The sequence below is a fragment of the Fundulus heteroclitus genome, chromosome 22 (genome assembly GCF_011125445.2).
Source record: "Fundulus heteroclitus isolate FHET01 chromosome 22, MU-UCD_Fhet_4.1, whole genome shotgun sequence".
Taxonomy (NCBI): Eukaryota; Metazoa; Chordata; class Actinopteri; order Cyprinodontiformes; family Fundulidae; genus Fundulus; species Fundulus heteroclitus.
Genome location: NC_046382.1, coordinates 32,201,480 through 32,225,153, shown reverse-complemented (window position 1 = coordinate 32,225,153; position 23,674 = coordinate 32,201,480). Strand labels below are relative to the sequence as shown.

General features: G+C 41.2%; 1 protein-coding gene across 7 annotated transcripts in view; it reads right to left on the bottom strand.

Annotated features, from left to right (window-relative positions):
• cep170aa (centrosomal protein 170Aa) overlaps window positions 1–23,674 on the bottom strand; it is a 67,650-nt gene that overhangs the window by 25,786 nt on the left and 18,190 nt on the right. For all 7 annotated transcript variants that reach the window (XM_036125856.1, XM_036125859.1, XM_036125857.1 and 4 more), the window contains exons 4-8: window positions 21,547–21,636; window positions 18,839–18,917; window positions 17,728–17,786; window positions 17,408–17,639; window positions 15,974–16,114 (exon numbers count right to left, since the gene is read on the bottom strand). In XM_036125856.1, the coding sequence (XP_035981749.1) occupies window positions 15,974–16,114; window positions 17,408–17,639; window positions 17,728–17,786; window positions 18,839–18,917; window positions 21,547–21,636 (601 nt within the window). The remainder of the gene's footprint in view (window positions 1–15,973; window positions 16,115–17,407; window positions 17,640–17,727; window positions 17,787–18,838; window positions 18,918–21,546; window positions 21,637–23,674) is intronic.

Below are 23,674 nucleotides of genomic sequence, written 5' to 3'. Positions count from 1 at the left end.
AAAAAATGTCCAATACACTCAGACTTGTGCAAAGATGAGTGATGTTTTCTGTTTTTTAATTATTACCTTCTGAAAAAAAAACCCAGTTAAAATGGAAATCTAAATGTGGCATTTATGCCCACGATGAGTGTATGCAAACCAATAACTGGTGCTGCTTTTAATTGCATTTAATTAATACAAATTAAATCTCAAATCGAGTTTCCAGGGAAACTAATTAAGACTTTGTGTATCACTTGGGAAGAGAAGACCCAATAGATGCCATAAAAGAGCAATTGAAGAGACATTTAGGATGCCAGTGCGAATAGACACTGTCCCCTCCCTCCTCTAAAAAACGCCTGGAGGGCTGAACGTCTTTCCTCATCCCAGTGTGATCTAGGTCACTCGCTGAAGATGAAGCCTCCTCCCGTCTTACAGTCCAGTGGAGTAAAGTGGATGAGTCACAGGAGCCACAGACTTGCGTTATAAAAACTCCTCCATGTCTCTTCTGTTGCATTAAACTAGTAACCCAGGGGAATACCAAATTATTTATTTTACGTGGATTTCTTAAGACTAAAAACAGATTAGTACCTCTTCCCAGTCTCTCCCGAGTCCTTTACTTTTCCTTTTAGGTCAGACAAAACCGAGGCGTTTGCATTCTCCTGAACCCCAAACACCTACAAACATAAAAAAAAAAAACCTTTATGAATCAAGAAAAACTGGAAACCTGCGGAATAACATTTTAGTAATCCATGCAAACCTTGCAGAATATGTATGGCTTATGTGCAAAGTGCACACAATACAGTTATTTAAAGAAAGTCAACACTGCCACTATATTCTTTCTGTGATAAACAACAATAACAAACAAAATAAATTGTTTATTCAAAGTGCTGATCTCCGCTTCACAGATTATGTACATGAAACAAAGAGAAACAACAGGAGCAGTTTATAAATGAGAGAGGGAGAGCGGACAGCTGTAAGCGCTGTGCCAATTAGCGTGTCAGCTAATTACTGGAATTAACATATAAAAAACACTTCTAGTTTAGAGTCTAATGCATCCAGACTTACGTGGACTCGAAATATAGAGCAGTATAGTATATACGACTGCTTGTGCTGAGATAACACCTGCATTAAACGCTTCAAAAAAATTGTGATATCATTTACTTTATTCCTTCTGAGAGTATTTATGTGGGTTTTAAACGGTTCAGAAAATAGCATTTCTGCAAGAGATGCACAGAGAAAGTCAGGTGAATGCACCACAACTAAGTGCTACCAGGCTGGGTGAACAAACATAAATCTCCATGGTACGGATAGGCTGGATTGATGCAGGGAGACCGTTATGGTTCAAGGGTGTTAAGAAATGAAGACACAGGAAATAAAACCATTGCAGATGCTATTTGAAAGAAAAAAGGTAGTTTTTTACAATAATCCTAAACCCATCCGTGGAATCTTTGGGGCTCAGAATGGTATCAGAGAGCAATAGATTCAGCACACAACAGTAAGGCAAAGCAAAGGTGCTCTCTTTTATCTTTTTCCTCTTTTAAACCTACTTAATACTCCATGGAAGACGCATCTATTTGGAAATGTTGTAAGCCTTTTCAAGTCACAAAGTAAGGACACTGCTAAGCAATGCTAACTATGCTAATCGCTAACACTAGATGCTTTAAAACAGGTTCAAATTTCAATAGCGTAATCATTTCATCTGGTGTAATTACCTAGTAAAACCCTCATTACAGTGACTGCTCTCCCACACGCGTAACATCTTCTGTTCCTAGTACAAATAAATAATGAACGCTTACGGCAAGAAGGCTAGAAACACATATTGTGAATGCTGTGCTGATTTTTTTTTCTCGTGTTAAAATTTGAATTGCCTAAAATCGATATTAGCTGGTCAAAGCGTCATAAAAACTAAAAAGGTCAGATATTGGCTGCAAAACTGTGATTTGTGCTTCTCTGCTGTCCACCGATGTTCTTGCATCAGTCACTGTTTATCGACCGTCTCTTTTAGTCACGTTTTCGTTTTAGGACGGGGGCAGCGCAGGGACAACAGAATGGATCTCATCCACCTGCAGCACTGCTTAATGACACAGGACAGTTCTTGATAGAGCAAGTCCCTCCGCTTATTACAGAAGCATTAGGTGAGTCGATGGGGCTAGTGGAGGTCACAGCAGGCCCGCAGAGGGATGACGGTGCAAACAACGTTAGTTGTCTCAAGGTACTCGCTAAACACAACAAGAGTGCAGACGAAAGCAAGTAAAAGAGGACTATTAACTCAGCAGAAGCCCGTTTGCATTTCGCTTTAATTCTGCTTTTATAGTTACTGCAGAGTCACTTTAAATGATACACTTTTCATTTCAAAAGCTCCTTTATTGTTACAGTTTGGCAAAACAAAAAAAACCTCTCAAAGAACACCTCTAAATAAAAAGGAATAGAAGTTAAAAAACAGAACAGTCAGGAGCAGTAAATTGTGCCCAGCCTCTCAATTATTGGATGTAAAACTGAAAAGTGTATGCGGTGCAAATTTCAGCACCATCAACAAACTGCTGCTGACGTTAAACTTTGAAGCAGAACTTTAAAATTTTTTATTTTTATCCGCTCCTGGAGAACTTAATTGCAGTTTCTCACCTGTAAAGCCTCTGAGACAGAAGAACATATTGTAACTGGATCCCTAAAACATGTGATTGTGGCTAAGACATATCCCTACCTTGTCTATCATGCGCCTGGCCTCCTCTTCTTCTGGGTTTTTGTTCTCTAGCTCGATAGTATAGGTCCCCTTATCACTGTGGTCGTCGTCTGCTTCCCCCCCAGCAGTTCCCGCTCCTCTGCCGAGGACTGAACCCTCGCTAGGGGTCGTGGGGCTGCCTGTTGCCAGCCCAGTGCTGGCCGAGCTCCGACCGATACTCTGGTCCTCTGACCTCTGCTTGAGGAGCACACGGGCAGCGGTGGGAGCGCCCACAGTCACGGTAGCTGGTATTGGAGCGGGAGCTTTACCTGAGGGACAGAGAATAAGAAAATGGTTAAACTAAACGGACTGTCTTGTTTGTTCACCGTGACACAGAGTCCTGCAAATTTATTCAAAACCCGAGAAATGTTTCCTTCTACTTATAGCCATAAACTTCAATGCGCATTTTATTTGGTTTCTAATTGACAGACCAACACAAATTAGAGTAAATTGTGAAAAGAAAGAAAGTGATACATAGTCTTCAACACCTACAAAGACGTATCTGAGTGTGGCATGCAGCTGCATTCACCCCCGTTACTCTCATACATCAAGACAAATTCCTGTCCAACCAATTGCCTTCGGCAGTAGTTACTAAACAGAGTGTATGATGTCAACTCATTATAAATGCATCTGCTCTGTGAAGGCCTGAGGTTTGGTAGAAAACAGTGGACTGAGGAACACAGCAGTCACGTCAGAGCTAAAGCTTAGCTGAGTTAGCCTCCTTATGGTTCTCACAGAGCACCGTTCATTTCAAAATGGAGAACATGCCACAACGTCAAACCTACCACCATGTGGCTCTCCACCTAAACGGGCAGGCCGGTATAACAGAGGATTAATCAGAAAAGCAGCCAAAAGGCCCGTGGTATCTGTGGAGGAGCTGCAGAAGTCCACAGCTCAGGTGGGAGAATGTGTTCACAGAAGACTGTATTCGTTTTTCACTCCACAAACCTGGCCTTTGTTGAGGAGTTGCAAGAATGGACCCATTGGCGGCCATAAAAAGTCTCATTTAACATGCACAAAAGATCCTCTGCTCAGTCGAGACACAAACTGAACTACATGGTCTGAATGAAAAATGCTTCGTGTGATGGAAAACCAACACTGTGCATCATCCTGGTTGCACTCTATCAACAATAAAACACGGTGGTGGAAGGTCATGCTGTTCCTCAGCAGGGACAGGGAAGCTGGTCAGAGTTTATGGGAAGATGGGGCGAGCTACAGACAGGACAGTTGTTAAAGGCTCTAAAAGATTTTGAGACTGGAACAGAGGTTCTCCGTCCACAACATTTCAGACCTAAATACAATTATGAATCTGCAGCAAGACTGGTTGACTTTCACATTTATTTTCTGTATCTGCAGCAAATTGAGTACTGACTTGGTGTACAAATCCAAGCCACACAATTCATATTTCAATTCTTATATTTTTAAAAACAGATTTTGAAAAACATTTTCATTCAGGTTGACATTATGCACCACTTTGTGTTGGTCTTTCACACAGAATCCCATTAAATATGCTAAACCTTGTTGTTATAACATGACAAACATCAACAGGCATGAACACTTTTGCAAGAGGATCTGACTACATGGCTGCAACGTTTGAGAAGCAAATGACCACGGCGGCTCACAGTTACCTGGATCTGCAGTTGAGGCGGCAGAAGTTGAAATACTAAACACCTTCGGGTGAGACGGAGGCTGAGGACACAGCCCTTCTCCACCTACTCCGCCCCCCAGCAGGGGAGCAGTCTGGGAAAACGAGTAAGACCGACGCTTGCGAGGGTTCTCCTCGTCGTAGAACTCGATCATGAAGGCCGTTCGGCTACCGGCTGCTCTGGTCCCGCCGACGGTCGTAGTCGCCCCTGCCGCTCCTCCGCCCACGTGGTTGTGTGCCGTTTTCAGGCGCTCCTCGAGGGCGTGTCTACGGTTGGCGAAACGCAGGCCTACTCCGTTCTCGGAGTCGCTTTGGGTGCCGTCTTCGTGTTTGCTCCCTACTGAGACACAGAAGGGACGACACGAAAAGTTGATTCCATGATCCTTTCCGAATAAAAATTAAATATCTGATTTAGAAAGGAGTCGTACAAAGTTTACACCGTCTCAATTAAAACACAAGAGGCAACTCTCAAATCTGATTGTTGACATTTGAACAACAGTTTCATAGCAACAAAAACAACACGTTTACTCTTTGAAATTGAATACAGCCCAATTGTGTAATCCGGAACAATGGTGGTTGTCTGCACGTCTGCTTCATTTTAGGTATCGTGAGAAAAAAAAGAAAACAAAGACTCCACCTGACCAACACATGCAAACCCTCACAGCCAAAGTCTGCCACAAACTCTGGAGCCTGAGGCAAATCGCTGAGTCGTCTCTAGGCAGATCCCTGCGGCACAACCTCTGACTTACCGACCACTTCACGCCCGCCTCACATGTTGATGCGTCCGTGGAAGCAAGTCGTTTCTGTGTTGTGCGGTGGAAGACGGTGCCACACTAACCCAGACATGCCACCCACACAACTACTGGCCCTGTCTAATTCAGCGGCAGGCAGTTTAAAGGAGGGGGAGGGGAGAAGGGAGACATGGAGGAGTGTGGGTGGAGGGCCAGGGATGAAGGAGGAGGGGAGGTGAAAGGGGAAAAGGGATAGTAGAGGAGGAGCTGCGCAGTTGGGGGATGTGTTAAAAGGGACGAGAGTGGATGGGGAAAGAGCCGCTGGAATAAAGAGGGGAAAAAAAACACAACAAGCAGACCCTGAAGGAGGCTCAGGATTCAACGTATTGCTACTTAGGGTTACAGAGAAGCAGTGCTGCGTGCAGTGCAGTGTGCTCAGGCTGTAGAAGCACAGCGGTAAAACCAACTTCTACTGTCCTAAGTAACCTATACCTGTTTCTAAATACTAATACTGACTGCATTCTGCCTCAAAACAACAATAATCCACAATGACCACTGAGAAAATCATACAATGAAGCTACTCCATCATAAATAGTTTATATCTGTGTTCAGTTATTTTAGAAAAATTATTGACTAATTGCAAAATGTTACATCTATAGAACAACTTTTACTCTGTTAAGAATCTTTCACATGCTCCCTTCAAATCTGTTGATCTGTCACACTTGTGTAATTTTGTAGCAGAGCTACGCAATTTATTTCAATTATTGAGAATGTGACGCAAATTGCAATGTTTCTTCTAGTATCACTGTGTCTAGTAGCGCAAATGCAAAAGGCTGCATGAAAGAAGTATTTTCTAGGATATTATATTTCAAGTGTCCTGCATTTATGCTCTGCATATATTTCACCAGTGTCTGACCAGTTGGAGGGACTCTCACTGTTTTTAATGCCCACACCTGATGTGTCGTTTTACTGGCTGTGTAACTAAAGCTCAAACAGAGAGGGCCGGCCACGTTGTAAACAGAACGACACAATCATGGATCGTATACGTCCATGTATGAGACACGGGTTGAAAAAAAAACTAAAACACCCACCAAGAAAGACCAGGGGAGCAACATTTAACCGTGCACAAAAAAAAAAAAAATAATACTGTACATTGTGTTACTAAATATCATAAGTGAAGGGAAGGCTTAGATAGAAACAAATACCACTGTGGTGAAAAACAACCAACTCGAGCTTTGCAATATAACGAAATAATAATAAAGTCATTCTTATCAGTATCAATATGTGCAAAAGGAACAAATGCAGTATTTGATAGGAAGCATTGCACTTGAAATGTTCTGGCAGTAACACATCTGACAAACAGGATGGACCTTCCCTGCTCTCGACACCCACAGCTGATCTGGACTTTAGAGAACGAGAGGCTGACGTTGGAAAATGAGGCTTAATGACAAGCTGTCATCATCATTGCAATAAAATCACACTGATTCAGCCCCGGTTATAACTTCAACTGATGATATACAACTATGAAATATGATTTATTGCACACAATGCTCTCTTGTAAGCATGTGACAAAAAAAAATAAAGGTGCTGCAAAAGTTAAAAAAGAAGAAAAGTCTGCAGTAATAAATAATGCTACGTTTTTGCACATTTTCCAGTTTTGATTGTGTGAAAGAGCCTCATCTTTCACCAGCGCCTCTGTACTGAGTTACAATATTAATTCCTGTAAGGATTCTCACCTCTGCAGATTATTTAATCCCATTGTATTTTTATTTGATCAGTCTTCATCGTGCAATAAAAACTAAATCATCTAAAAGAAGATTAAAGTACGGAACAAAAAACTGAGAAATTAAAAGCACAGGGAGAGTGCTACAGTAGGTTGAGCGATCAGCAGACAGAGAGAGGCAGGAGAGGCAGGTCTTTCATCCAGTGCGCTGTGGACAAAGAAGCCCTTGGCGGGGCCAGAGGAGAACAGAGGTGTCTGTGAGAGTCCAGTGCATCGTCCCGGCTGCCCCACCATGACTCACAGTGAAGCTGACCACCAGCAACAAACACACACACACACACACACACACACACACACACACACACACACACACACACACACACACACACACACACACACACACACGCAAGGATGCACTTCCTTTACAAAGCCTAACAGACAAGCAAGCATGCAACCCCAAACATCCAATGTATTGTAGTTTGTCCAAGCCAGCAGTGTAAAGCAACACAGGAAGCTGAATTTTGGCCACAGTGAGTCTTTTAAGCTTTTGCTATGAAGAAAAAATATTGTTTTCACCTAAAGCGCTCATAGATTAATGCCTATAGCCTATATGAACAACATATTTAACCTGGTGCTCATGAAGAGTTATATACCATCAGAAAAAGCATCTAAAATAATTTGACTATGCTGCAATAATGAACACAGCAGATTATACACCAAAGAACAAACAAAATAAAATGTTTTAACACAAAAATAAAAAAATCTCCTACCTTAACGGTAAGAAATGAAAAGCTTTGGCTCGGATGCCTCCTCACGGTTCCCTTGGGGAAACTCTGCTGCTCTTTCTGCCTGGCACCACTAAGGCACACCCTGAGCTCGTCTCGCATGCCTGCGCTCGCACGTGCTGCGCTGCTTCTCTGCAGATCGGTGCTGAGCATGCCTTCAACATGCACACGGCGCAGACGCCAGAGCACCACATAATTCACACACCTTTGGGAGAGGTGTTCCTCACACAGCGGCTACTGCAGCCGCTTCACACTCAGACAGATGCTCACCGCCAGAATCTGCATCAGTCGCACCGCTGTTACTATAACAACTTTCAACCAGAGGCATCTCTCTCTCTCTCTCTCTCTCTCCTACCTCGTCGCCTTCTTTTCTGCTTAGACTGCAACCCAGACGACCACCCACTATTTGATCACTCACCTTTGCTGATATTGCAGCTAATACTGCCTTCGTTGCCATTTCAGCTCCGTTTCCCCCCACATCTCCTCCCCTCACCTGCTTTTTCTCCACACACGTGACACGCCTACAGCAAACGGCAGGAGAAAACCTTCCTCCCAGCTGTCAACTCACACTGGATCAGTCCCTCTCTGTTGTCTGCCTCCTCTCTCCCTCTGTCCAGTCTGTCTTTTCAACGCCCTTCTTGCATCTTATTCTCAGCTTCCTTTAACTCGCCCGTGCCTTGGAGTGAAAACGTCAGTCGGACAATCAGCTAGAAACAACACCATCCATCAGGTGAGCCGATCCGTCAGCCGACTGGACTGACACACCCGTTAGTGGTCCTGACTCCATCTAATAAATTAGCTCCATCGCTCACATCAGCTCGCAGAGGCTCCTCCCCTAATCTATTAGGCTAAAAGGCGGCCAGAGACAACCCAACCTTCGATGACACCTCCTGGATTAATAAAAGCCCTTGAACTTGGCCTCCTTTCTATGAGAGATCAGGGTTCTGGTTTGTCTCACTCTTGGGCCAGAGGGGCCACTAATTATTAGCTGGTGTAACGATTAAAACTAGTGTTGAAAGTCTGCGTGCGCCTTGGCTCTGAAATCAAAGCTACTTTTAGCAGAACAAGCCAATAACAACATATTTTAGTGTTACAGTTTCAAACACTACGATAACATGTTTACAACGCCATTCTGGTTTAATGAACTAAAAACTGTAAAAAATACTATAACTTCCACAACATCCCACATGCATGCAGTCGTGAAGGATACCAGAGTTGAGGTTGCTCGGGAACTTTCTCAGTTGCTATTTGGACAATTAGGAGGCGTTCTTCTTGTTTTTCTGACTGGGAACTCGGACAATAAAAAGAGAAACCACCCTAAGTGTTGGTTAAGACTGGGAGAGACAATGGGGGATTAAAGAGCATGCACCAGCCAACTGACTTACCTTATTTCCTTTTGACGATAACAGGGGATTACGATATATTATAGTATCCATAGAAATGGTAATATTTTGTTAAAAACATATAAAAAATCCAATAGACTAGAAATATAAAATCTACAGTAGACAAATATAGATCCCAAATAGTAAGTAGTCAATTCATACACTGGGAAAACAATCCTTATTTCCATTTTAACATCATTATTTTATTGATAAACCTGCATCTGCATAAAGCTGACGCGCTGGCAATAAAAACAACTTAGCTGCATGGCTCCAGCCAGCTATGAGTTACAGTTAAGCACTATTTGACTGTATGATAAAAACAAACCTGCACAGTGGTGCAAACCACGACCAGATCAAGCCAACCTTTAGGATGACCTGTTTATTCTGTAACCAAACTTTAGGACGTTTCTCTGTGAGCCGGTACCTACTTATCTGTAGCATACATCGTTCAGTGATGCAATTTGAGTGGAATACCAACACTGGTGTGTGTCAGCTTTAATTTAGGAAAGCAGTGTTTAAAAGGAAAAACTGCATCCAGCAGAAAGCTTTGAAATGCTCTAATTCATGTTAAATAATAATAAACATCACAAGCTTGTTTAGGCAGACGCTTATACAGCATGCCTCTGAGTTATCTTAAGGAGGCTTAGTGGTGATTTTTAAAACTGGAGGTTTGACGCACGAGTCTGTTTAAAACATCGGTAGAAGATGATAAACGGAAATAGTTTTGCATAATAAAGTGGTAATAAAACAAACACTGGCAAACGGATATATTCAGTCCACAATGGCATGACTGGAAAATATTAAAGAGCGTAGAGTCAGTATAAACTCAAAGGATTTCACAGCAGTGTCAAAGGGAGTCATTCCTTAAATAAGATACTTATTCTGTACTTCACTGTGTAATATTCAGCGGTAACTTCCACAAATACTGGGTCCAGTCAGAACGGTATACTGTGGACTGTTCTTAGGACAACAGACTTAGGCCAGCACCCGACAACTAAGATGCAAAAAAAAAAAGAAGATTTTGACTAAAAACTTCCAACCTCAGGCCTGATGCATGCCCTTTGTCAAAAAAAGGTTTGCACTAATTCAAATAGTGGCGACTGAAAAACGACATGCTCACAGCTAAGAAAATCATCTGAGCTCAGCCACAGAACACAGTCTGAAGTTTTGTAAGGAAGGAAACTCCGCAGGAGACAAGCTTGAAAAAGGAAATTACAAAATTAGCTAGTTTTATTTAATATATACCTAGCAACGATGCCTCAAACATCACTGAGTGTTTAGAGGGGATACCCGTGATGAAAAAAAAAGAAGAATCAAACCCAAAGCAGCAATGTTAGAGACAGTAAATAGAAGCTTTTTCTTAGTGCAAACACAATGCCGGGTAAAAAGAGGCGGACCTTTACCTTTGAGCCTTTTAAGGTGGACCGGGACGTCGCTCTTGATGCTCTTGGTGCTCTTGCCGTCGTCCTCTGTTGACTCGCTGCGCACCAAAGTGGGGTCGTTATGAGCCAGCCAATCAGCCACCTTGCTCTCCGACGCCATCATGGCGGCCTGCAGCGTTGTGAGGTCCTTGCCTCCCGCCGCGCTCTTCTTGGTGCGTGACCTGTGGTGGTCCGATGTGAACTTTGACACATGGTCCTTAATGGTGACTTTCCCCGGAGAGGTGCTGTCAAACTCTATGGTGAAGGAGGCGTGCCCTTGAGCTGTGGAGCAGACAGTGCACTTTTAGTTTTGTGTCCCGTCAACAGCAAAAGTAAGGCTGCTCACTTAAGCACTTTTTAAAATGTTGATGCGCAGCATAGTTGCTTTTTTGTGACGTGAGAAGTTTTCCTTAAAGCCATCTCGACTACAGTGAAATGTTGCACGAAAATAAAAAAAAGACAAATTATTCTTTATTAATATTAAAAATCTCATAATAAATTTGTCTATAAAGCAAAAAGACAGAGCTGGTAAATTGGATGAAGAAAGTAAATCTGACTGACCTGCAGTGGTGCTGCCTGGAGTGGGAGCATCCTCTGTGTCCTTGGTGGGAATTTCATGGATGCCATTAGTTGCCATGTGACCTTCCTTTGTAGGGACCTCAAAGTAAGTGGGATCGAGAGCAGGGGATGCATGAAGGCCGTCCTCTTTAGCTTTCTCTCCTCGACGTGCCTCTTTGCTCTCTGAGATTAGAAAATGAATAAATACATACTTACAGGGTCATGACTGTCGTACATTTGATTAATGGCTTACAAATACTGCAGTGTCAAAGACGACTACTAGGTCTTACTACTAAAAGTAATATAAAATGAGGGGAACACCGGTGGAAGGTCAAGTCAGACTGCGTATGGAGCAGTTTGATCAAAGCTTGTGTCTGGGAGGAAAAGAAGGACGGACGAAGGAGGATGTCTCATTTTCACTCGCTGTTACTCAAAGCGTGGGGCTCTTTAAAGCCTACTTTGACTCTTGACAATGTGGAGCGTTTATTTTCTCCTCTGTTCTCATTAACAAAGGGAGCCTCTGATGGGTCTGATTGTGATTAACGATACTTTCAGGAATTAAAGGAGCCATCTGCTTCATCTTGGGAAGGAAAACGCAGGACCATATGGCAATCGACAAACAGAGACAAGCTACAGAGACTTTGTGTGAAATGTAATCATTTGTAAAACATTTGTCGGTACAAGTCATTCTAAATTATGCATGCTAATATTAAATTATGACCGGGCTTCTTGGGGACCTTTAAGACGAAACAGGATCCTTTCAGAAAACGTGTCTCCCACTTCCCCAAGTTCAGAGCAGCTTAGCAGAAAATGAAAGAAGATCTTTCTGACTCAGTGGTCGTCAGCATAAACTGTTGGCCAATATCAGAAAGATCCATAACATGACTGAACATGACTGAAACCGAAACATGACGGACTCTTATGATAACAATGTACAACAAAATATGGACCTCTTTATGACGGCTTATGCTTGATTCTTGTTTTCCAAATTTGCAGAAACAAAATATTAATGATGAAGCTTTTGTTGCATTTTGGTTTGACAATTATTAAGATTAGAGATCAATCGACCAGAACCAGACCAATACTGCTTGTTGCCAGTAAGGTGTTGAGCAACCAGGTTAGGTCTGTTAATGGAACATGTGGGGTTTGGAAATGTTGGAAGACTTTTGTAAATCTCAAGAGTTAAAGTAGGCTCTACATCCTCTATGTCTATACCTATAGACCCATGTCTATAGTGAGCAACGCTAACCATGCTAATCACCAATATAAAAAGCATACCAATAAGTTGACATGATTTAAATGAGTAAAACTCGGTTTTACATACGGAGTATAATTATTAACAACCACAGCATAAAGTCTAGAATAAAAGACGAAGGAACACAATGAGAATATGACGTCCTCCTATACGAACAGTGCACCCGTTTTTGTCTGCCTGGCCTCTCACAACACCAGCTGTTTTGCCAGTATATGCTGCACACGTTGCTGTGTGTCCCGTGTTCTCAGTGCTTTTTACAGGGCATGCTGCAGCATCTGCAAAGAAGCTGAGAGCGATGGATGGCTCTTCTTCAGCCATCAGGTTTCCAACAAAAATCCTTGACAAAAGCTAAACTGGAACAACACTTAACTTCCTCTTTGAAGTGACAATATCTTAAAAAAGGGACTCTTCTTTTTCACTTTTACATGAAGCGTGTCTATGTGTGAGTGCTGCCAAAAACAACAAAGCTTATCAGGGAATCAGCTCTAGAAATTGATTTAAGATGTGCCGTAGATAAAGTAGGAGTTGATAATATACCATGTATAGAAATTAATTTAATACAGTCTGTTCCTGCGTTGTCTTCAACCACACACCAGAAGTAAGAGCAGAATGGCAGATTACTCATAATCTAAACTACATGAACAATCCTTAAATTAATAAATGTGCTGTCAGGTGAGAAAACATGGCAAATAACTTCTAACAGTACATTAACCAACTGTGACTACTTTTTTCTAATACATGTTTCTAATATACTTAACAGTTTAAGCAAGTTAAGTATCCCAATAGTTTACGGAACAGCAGCAAACAGGAAGGCGAGTGCTACGTAAAAAGATGTCAGACTCACGCTGGACGAGGTTGTTAGAGCAGCTGTATGGATTTGTGCTTACCGGAGGATCAGCCAGTGATTTGTGCGAGGTAAAGAAGAGTCTGTTAGGAAGGGGTGTGTGCGTTAGGTGAAAAAAATAGAGCCGGTGCTATAGTGTAACCCAATCAGGTTTAGTGACAATACATGTGGAGGAAGAGGGAGGGGGGTTAGGGAGTGGTGACAACTGAGTCTTTTTTTACTCAGGAAGAGAAAAACACACAGCAAACTTAATTGACGTACACATGCTAGAAACAAAACACACACACTGAAGTGAAACGTTTCCTGTCCTAAACCTCTCACTTCCCCTTCACTCCTACATCTGATGTGAACCGAGGTTCGTGCTATTTGTGAAACATGTACGTCAGACAAGATCTCCTTTTAACGGTGAGGTTACAGCTAAATCGACAAATACATGGCAACTCTCTGCTTTACCGAGCCTATCCAACATTTCATCGTAAACACGACGGGGATTCCTCTGACATTTCATGGTGCTAGAAGGCAAAAAGTATTTCCACTCACCCACTTCCAAGACTGAAGTAGCCTGACCCATAACACTGACTGTTTCGAAAATGTTCAAGGTTTCAAATCATTCTCTGGTCAGAACACAGATTACGATCCAAACTGACAGACAAGACTTTTGCAAGAATAAACAAATAAGCGTCCTAAGAGCTGGAGAACAAAGTCTGCCTTTTCCAGGGCGGCTAAGATGATGCCAGACTAGCCCTGCAGATGTGCAGAGAGATCTGAGGACGCGTCAGTCTGCTGTTGTGTTTGTGTTATGATTTACCCCCACACTGGTCCACTAACCCTGCCTGGCACGGACCGATTGTGCTCCACCGAGCTGGTGTAGCCTCTAATCCTGTTGAGGGGGACCCCCTCCACCCCCACCCCACCCCTTCCTTCAGTGCCTGGGTCACTATATTGTTAAGTAAACAGACATGCATACGGGCTCTGAAAGGAAGCTTTGTATTCACTTGGCTTTATACGGTTGTAAAAGCCTTGCTACCCATTGCTGCCAGAACAAAGTAAAAGCAAAACTAGCTGACCAACTGAAAGCAAAAATATAGCCTTTCATGTTTTATCCGTCATTTAATAAACGGCATCCTGTTGGTTTAAAATAAAATCTACCAACGGAGTGATTAATATGGCCGATTAGTTATAATAATCTGAGAGATTATCTAGTAAACAGTGCAGAAACATCTTAACCCAATGACAAAAACGCAATAGCATCACAACCATCAGCTACAAAGCTAAGTAAGGTAGTAATCAGGCTATAGGCTGGTTCCTACTACAATGGACATCTAAAACAATAACACTTTGCTTGAACATACTGTAATTGTGAGTATCTGAATTTAAAAACTCTGACAAAGCACTTTGTGGTTTGATCCTTTGCAATTCAAAGCTCAGAGTGACTTTATCCAACTCAAACTCTTCAATCCTGAAAAGTGAGAATTAATTGGATTTGTTGCATCTTTAAAAGTAAACTTTCTTTACCAGTTCTGTCAACGTAAATTTGCAAAGAAGAAACCACGACAGTTTAAGATTAGTAACTACAAATAGAAGAGTTTGTTTTATTTGTAAATTACTTCAGAATAGGTACAGCTGGCACTTACGTTTGGCATTAGCATGTTTCAAGCTTTATGGGGGGCCCGGGGTTTCAACACATTTGCCATTTTGAAACTCCTCACATTCCCACACTCAGATTAGATATGTGGTAATTTTCAATGTTTCAGTGTTTTCTACTTTGATTTTAATGTTTGAGTCCGTCATTCTGCTTGTAAAAGATTAAAAAAAAGACAGTTTTAAAACCCCGCACATCCCTTAACCAAGATTTGCATCTAAGAAGGTTTACTTACCAAAAAATAGCTCCAAATTGTCACTTTTTGTATTTTGTGTTAATCTTTGAGTTATCATGCTCAGCAACTCTAAAACTATGGCCACATCAGGGCCATGTTATTCTGTGAATGCGGGTGAAGTGTCTTGCCCGAGGACACAAGGACGAAGGCAGTCAGAGCGGGGGATCGAACCGGCAACCCGCCAATTGCAGGACAAACTCCCTAACCTCTCTGCCCACAACTATGACAACGTAATAGATGTGTTGGAACAGAAGGTTGAACAGAAGGTTGTGTTGAGGTTGAACTTTTCAGACTTTAAGGTCCACTTAAAATCCTTAAATTTTCTCAGAAATTGATGATGCGTCACATATGATTACTGTCATGCTTACTGACCGATTTTATGTGGTACAATGTGCTCAAAAATCTGTTAAAATGTGTAAGTACGACTTTGGTTAGCAACAAAGCCGCTCCGCTCAATGGATTTCAAGGCATTACGGTACACTGTGTCACTACCTGATCGGACCCCTGAGCTGTCTACAAGACTGCCTGACTGTAATGTCTAAACTAGAAGTAAATTCATGTAAGGCAGCCTGCACCCAGAGTACATGCTAGCAACAATAAAGCTAGTAAGTTAATTCAATATAAAAGTTACGTTTATTTTGGCCTTATGTTAGAAACAGGACAGTGTAGTCCAACTACTCTGTCCTCCCTACAGAAACAGATGTGTACGTGGGGGGGCTGAGTGATATTACACACTTGGGGAAAAATATTTAATGTGCCTTATAATCCGGTGCGCCTTATGGTCTGAAAAATATGGTACTAACGTAGACATGTAATAATGACAGAACATAGTAGGTTATTTTACTGCAGACAAATACACAGCATTGATTTAATGTGTGATTTAATGTGCTGGGCCAGAAGTCTGCATTTGAAAATGGATGTTCTAAAATGATTTAGATCTTGATATCTGTATTTAAAAAAAAAAAAAAAAAAACATTTTAAAAGGAAATAAGTATTTTGCTTGTGGATACGAAAAAAATCTTAAACGACAGTAAAAAATATAGAAATTTCCTACCTGAAATGGGGCCGTCGTGTTTTTTGGACGAGGAGGACTTGGTTTCCTGTTTGAAGGAGTTCTCATCATCTGCATCTCCATCCCCCCACCATGAGGGCTGGCCATACAGCGGAGTCCCACGAGGCAGAGCTGTAATGTCCCCTGGGACGAAGGCACGCACATTTCAGCAAAACTGTGCAGATGTTCATTCAAGATCTTTTGTAGACTTCACTTTTTTTTGCTAAACCATGGTGCCACAAAAATGAAACCAACTAATGTTAGTGTGTAAGTGTATTTCTTCATAATTAATGTTGTTTTATTTAATAAACACTTTTCTTCCCCTTTATTCTGGAAACACAGGTAGTGTAAATAAGAGAGGGATATTGCTCTAGTAACGTTGTTTCTTCCTGGATGGAAGCTGAGAGAGGACAAACATCCTGTGCAGACCTCTTTTCAAAGCAGAGTTAAGAACGCAGAGGAAACAACATGCTGCAAAAATCCTTAGGTGGATTTCAACCAACCTGATGTCATCGGTTACTTTCTTTCCTTAGCCGTCAGTTCTCTTAAGTGCCCCGTTATCTTTAGCTGCTGTGAGTTAAATCACAGTCGTAAACATAATTATAGAGCTTGTTTGCCAAATTACACGCAGTGATTTTGTGTAAAAGCTACTAAATGTGTATCATGAGGAATAATATGTGTGTGTGGCACCCAGTAACCGTAAAATTACACATTTGCCTGGCACACAGAGCAGCAAACAGATGGGTGTAATACTGCATGTTTAGGTCTAAATACGCAGTGAATAAGCGTCATTCTGCGTCTTATATTTTCTTTGGAAAAGCAGAGATGACATATGGCTTTGCTTGATAAAATCCCTCTAAACGATTAATCTATACAAACAACATTCAAGCTCCATGTGGCCTCGTTTCAACAACTGGTGACTAACCTGAATCCCTGCTACTACACATGCCTGACCCGTGATGTCTGCTTTATGCTGCGCACTCAGACCTAAACCTTTCTATGGTCCCTATTCCCCTCAGGAAGCGCCGTCTTTTGGAGGGCAGCAGTCCTCAATAGGAAATTGTTATTAAATCTGTCCCGCATGGATATGCACTGGTAATGGTTAGGTGTAGATAAATACAGTTTTATGGGTAAACAGAGTAAATGCGTGTCACAGAGGAGATCAGGTCCACCCCCTGCTGGTCTAAAATAAAAGTCATTTTCATTTTACATTTAGTCTGAACATTTTCTCTTGTATCCTTTAAACAGAAAACTATTGGTATTAAAGCCAGCTGTGTAGCATATTCAAAGAGAATTAGACTGTGTGTTGTATGTCAAAATGAAGCAAATGTTTTTACGGAACAATGGACTCCCATCCTCTGTCATCACCTCTGCCACAGACCCTATTTGGACCAAACTCTCATAATTTGTCCATTCCCTCCTCCTCCTGTTGCTCACCTCCTATCCTCTCCTCTGCTTTGTGAGAGTCCACAGGTTTAGCTGACTGTTCTCTGGAGGAAGTGACCCCATCTGTTGCTCTGCTCTCCACAGACTTTGGAGCGGTGCTGCTGGGTGACTTTGGCGTTTTTGTTGGGGTCTTAGAAGGAGAATTGCTCGTGGTCGTCTTGGCAGTGGTTTCGCCGTTGGATGGCTTCTTGCTAAGCTGGAGGCCACTGGTGAACTTTTCATGCTAAACAGGAGATTACAGGTTAATAACCGGGCTGTATCTACATAATTTATATATATAAAATGAAAGGGGACAGGTTCGATGTTCTTACTTTTAGAGCCTCTTCAGGCACAGTGAGCTCTCCTCTCACCACCGTGAACAGATTGGTATGTGAGACAAAAAGGTTAAGGAAATACCGACCACACTAACGAAGCTATGAAATACTTGCTAAAAACATTTGAGTAATTATTAGTCTGAGACATAAAATTGCTTAAACTTCACCGGTGCATCTCAACGTATCTTTCAAAGCTATATTTATTAGTAAATCAGTTCAAAAAGTCAAACTAATACACTCATTAAACACAGTGATATACTGCAGGTGCTCATTTTTTTCATATTACCATAGATGATTTTGGTTTACAGCTTTTAAAAAACAAAAATTCAGTTTCTTAGAAAATCTGGACATGCGTATACAGTAATAAAAACTACCCAGCAGGCAGTCCCTGATGACCTCCATAGGCAGGGTAAGCTGTAAAATGTCATTGCTGAAGACACCGATTGTTCACAGAGGTCAGCGTGAACACAAGTTAATAGAAAGTTTCATAGAAGGAAGGGTTTTGGTAGATAAAGGTGCACAAGCAACATGGATAACTGCAGCTGTGAGAGGACTGAGAAGCAGAGCCCATTTAGGAATTATGGGGAGATCCACGAGGTGTGAACTCTGCAGCTATAGTCAGATATTTAAGAGCTGCCACACACAGATGTGTCCATGATATGGGCTACAACTGTCCCATCTCTCGTCGACCCAGTCCAGAACCGCTGACAATGTCAGGAGCGTCTTATCTGGGCTAAGGAGACTGTTGCTAATTGGTGCAGTAATTTGTGCAAAGGGAGCCCCGTATACTAAGGTACGGGACATGGATATATGTTCATATTTTCTGAGAAACTGCATTTTGGGTCAGGTAAATCTAAAGAAATAGATGGTAGAAATAAACCACTGTGTTTAATGAATCTACATTATATATGAGCTTAATTTTTTTTTAACTGAATATCTTAAATAAATGTCAGTTTTTGATGCTACTCTAACTGAGAAGAAACTGCATAGGGCAAAACAATGGAGTTGTTGTAAAAAGTGATTTGGCCTGCCAAGAAATTATCAGAACAATGAGTCCACTGGATTTGTGACGCTTCACAGAGTAGAAGCTAAAAACATGAAAGGATATCATATCCAAACCTCAGCTTGTCCTCCAGCTTCAGCGTGATATACATTTGCTCCTGAATGCGGACATCGTTTACAAAGGTCTGGAGAGGAGAACATCCGACATAAAAACAGAAACATAAGGGCAAGAGAAAAATTCAAAAATCTACAACTTTACTAGTGATTTGGTCAATACAAAAATACAAAAAATCTGCCTCGTCATTCATATTGGATAACATATGGGAGAACATTCTCTATTACTGAGCAACATACAATTTATTTTCATTTATAAGTGATTCGTTTTTGACTGAGCAAACGCAAGGTGAGGAACTATAGTTAACAGGACTAAAGGCAACACACAATCAGACACGTTTCTCTTTTTGTTTGAAGGTTTAGCTCCAATCTCTCCTGCTCCAGCCCTCGTCAGTCCTCTTTGTACTCCGCAGGCCGTTCAAATATCACCGAGCAGCAAAAAAAACTCCTACATGCTTGCTCTTCTTTGTAATAAAACATTCCTTTCTTCTCTCTAGAGAAATAAAACCACAGCCTAAGAATTTAGCAGTGAAATGGTTTCAGAAAGAGAGAAACTGGGAGTCCAAACCTTTTACTGGCTAACCAGTGTGTGGCAGACCTCAGCACACCCCCTGACTCAGCAGGGAAAACTTCCTCTGAATCAAGCCAAAGGAGCTGGATGGTTAACGACACAGGAGGAAGTGACTCCGGCTTCCTGTCTGAGGGCTGGAGAGGATGTGAGGGACGCGGTGCAGATGTGTCTCATCTGGTGGGCTCTGACTCTCAGTGCTAATCACAACATATGACTAATGCCTATGGATGTGTTTAATAGGGCAGATGGAGCAAACTTTTACTCAACTTTGCTTGCAAACAGAAAGAAGTCTTTAAAGAGTCAAATGAAAGTACCCAATAAACTTACTGGCTTGTTTAATCACCGATTAAGATGTTTAACAAGTGAATCTTAAATTAAAATAAAAGAAGCTTTATTTTGGAGGAGCATAATCTCACACTAAAAAAGGACGATCAGACAATTTAATTGGGATAAAAAGAGTCAAGAATTGTTTTTTTTTTTTTACTTGTGCCAAAATTAGGAACACCCCATAAATTCCTACATAAAGTAGTTTAGCCAAGGCTTTTTTATTTATACATTGATTGGAGTGTCTAGTAACTTTTAATTAGTAATCCATGAGTTCCTGATTTTCTGGGTTATAAATATGTTGTAAAAGAGATATGGTTACTCTATAAAATGGGAAATACAAAACAAAGAAAAGACATGCCAGTCAAGTAAGGTGGATGTTTATTTATCCTTTTGTTAAATGGCTATGAAAAATAACTAGCAGTCCAAACTTGGACCATACCTACGACGGAAGAGGAGGCACGTTTATCTTGCCACCACACACAGCGAAGGGGATAGCGAAGGAAGTACATTTCAAAATTTGTCATTGGCAAATTGCAGCAAATACTTTACTGTGACATTATGCTACTGCAATAAAATATATTTTTTTAATTATCTTTACCTGGGGTGACAATAAATATGGAAGTATCTGTAGCTCCTTAGTTGCAAACTACGGTTCAAAATTACATATGTATGGAGAGTTGGCATTAATTAAAGTGAATTAGGCTTTTAGCGACAATGCTATTAAAATTAAGACCACATTTTAGACTTTTACACAATCACAAGTCTTTTATAACATTCAACTTGACCTCTTTGTTTTAGCCTAAATCTCTGAGGTTGGCCACTTTAAAAGAAAAAGTCTGCTTTGATTGGTGAGCTGAGGTGTGATCTTCTCGCCACTAGGTCATTGTTTTGCAAATTTATGATTACATTTGTATTTAAATGAATAAATCTACTATTTCAATAGATCTCCCTTTTAGTTTACTCCTACCATTGATAAAACTTAAGTTCTTTATTAACTCCTTATTTTAATCAACATTTAATACACAGGGTTCCCACATTTCACACTTTTTCAAACTTAATTTTCCACACTTCTCTGTCCTTTATATTTATTTTGAAATATAATAAACTAACATTGACTGTAAATATATGGCAGATAATTCTAGAGAGGCAAGGCTTTAAATATGAAACTGAAACAATCAGAAACTGGACGAAAACGAGGAAGAACGGAAGGAAGAGAAAAGGTGAAGGACAAAAGAAGGGCAGAAAAATGGGCAGAAAAAGGACAAAAGAACAAGGAACAAGAGGACACAAGGAAGGAAGGGCAAAGGTAATTGAAGGAAGAATGAATGACAAAGAAAGGTTGCAAAGTGAGGAAAGCAGTAAGGACAGGGGAAGGATACAAAAAAGGAATGAAGTAGGACAAAAGGTAGGACAGAGGGACAGAAAGAAGACAGGTAGAAAAAGGAAGAATGGACAAAGGCAGGAAAAAGATAAGTAAGCTCAAGGCACGAAAAGAAAAAGGAAGGAAACAGAGACTTAAGGAAGCAAGAAAACATTACAATAATGAAGGATATGAGGAAGGGAGGAAAAAAATGAAGGAAACAAGAAACTTTAGGACAAAGGGATGAAGACAGAAAGAAAGGATGCAATATTTTGACAACGGGATAGAGATATAGATTGGAAAAACATATTTTTCCCATAACCTTAATTTTTCTTCTTCTATAATTCATCCGGGCTTTTCCCGACCAGCCAGGAACCCATTCTCTTGTTTTGTGTGTGCTCCTTTAATCGTGAACTTTACGCTTTATCATGCTGTTACTCACCCCGTTCAGGCTTCCCAGATCCTTCACCTTGTGTTCATCGGCCCCCGACTCATAGTTGATGACCGCGTGCTGCTTGTCGACGCTACGAGACTAATCAAACAAACAGACGTGGAGCGTTTTTAATCTAGTGGCCACAGTCAAAACCTTAATACAACCACTGATATCTAATCGTGAAAAAAAATGTTTTAGGTATTTTAAAATGTAAAACATTCAAAGCACTGCTGTGCTGTGACAAACTAAATGGAGCAAAACGGCCTCTGCTCAGGTATCATACAATTATGAGAATCTATAATCTAATCTCAAAAATGTAAATCCTAACATCATAACCTTTACATTCGTGCACATTCTTACACTCACACTGCAGATATCAACCCAAGGTCCAAGCACAACAGCAGGAGAATAAAACTGGAGGAGACATCTTGATTTTCCCACAGCTAACAGAAGGGACGCCTATCAGCTGTTTAGAGGATAAATAGTTTTCTAAACAAACACGCGACCTTCTGTATTTATGCTACGAGCCTCAGGTAGAAATGTCTTGTGGACCTTTGCAGGCATCCGTCTCATGTATCAATGCCACCGATGGCTGATGGGAAATAGATAAAGAGGAATGCAGTGACCCTGGATGATGAACAATTTCTGTAAGATTCTGGATTTGTCAGCATTTTATTTAGAGGTTAGTCGAAGCGACTTCTGGGAACTGATTCTCATGTTAGGTTCCCATTTGTCTCTTTCATATAACTTTCCTCCCTTGGTAAAGCTAAAGTCAATGATTAAGATAAGGCTGAAGGAAAAGGAGGCAACTCTAGAGTGCAAACATTGAAACAGATAACTTGAGTTCAATCATGACAGAAACCAGCTGAACGGTCTGTTATATCTCACATAGTTGAGGCTGACAGAGGTAACGCAGAGGATGGATGAAAGGAGCCGAAAAGTTAAAAAGAACCTGGCAAATGATCAAAAAGAAAATGCTGAAAATGTTCTAAAGCACACTTAGATAAACAAAGATAAAAAACACACACACTTACAGTCAGAAATATACAGACTTGGAACAAGCTAAACTATGAAACAAAGTATAAAAAAATATGAAAAAATTAACCAATAAGTTAGGCACCCAGAGGGAATAGTCAGATAGGACATAATCTGGCACACAGGCAAGCAAACCGATCAACTCTGAGGATATACCTACATGACCTGATTTCCAGGCAGCTGACACATCCAGAACGAGCACCAGGTGGATTTTGCCCATGCTGGGTGGTTACTAACTGGACCCCGGGCTTACATTCGGCTTCTCCTAGAGCTCACACTCATGCTCACTAAACGATGACCCTGGTCGGCAAACCAGTCTATCTCGTCTGGCTCTCAAATGGGTGTTAAGATAATCAGTTAAAATTCAGCGAAACTTCTAGAACCCATATGGGTCCAACTTTGTACCCAGAGAGGAAACTATGAGGGGGGCTATACTGTAACCCACAGAGACTCCCATATGGGGCCCATTGTTCATTTCTTACCTGCATGGGCTCCATATGTAAAGGTCATTGGTGCAAAGGGCAGCCAATGGGGATTACAAGACAAAACAAAACTAAATATTATTTTATTCTTCTTGTGTTTGTTTGATTTATTCATTAAAAGTGGGATTCTCTAAGTTGGAGAAACAGGTGGTGGCACACACTCCCCGTTTAGAGTAGTGCCCCGGTGCCCTCTGCACATCCCACATTACAAACAGTTAACTACATGACTCTATCCCCCGCTCCCCTGGTCTTATGTGTGCTCAAAAGGTCCAAGGACTTCTCTGCGTCTTTTGACCTTCAGAGCTGTTTTGACACGCTGTCAGATGGTCCAGCTACTGCCTGACAACAGGGCAGCTTGACCGGCTGTGCCACCATTTATTCTGGCTGGTGCTTGTTGTTGATGAGCCAGGTTCTTGTGAAGGGAGTCATTTCCATACCCCTCACCAGTCCATCTGGGTGCTTGCCTTGTTTAGTGTGTATTTGGGTGCATGATTTAAACTGATGCTGCACTTTGTATTACATGAATAGATCTATTGAATGGCCTTAAAAACACAGCTATGTGTTTTAAAAAATAAAATGCATGTAAAAAAAATCCATGGAGCAATATTAATCCTTTCATA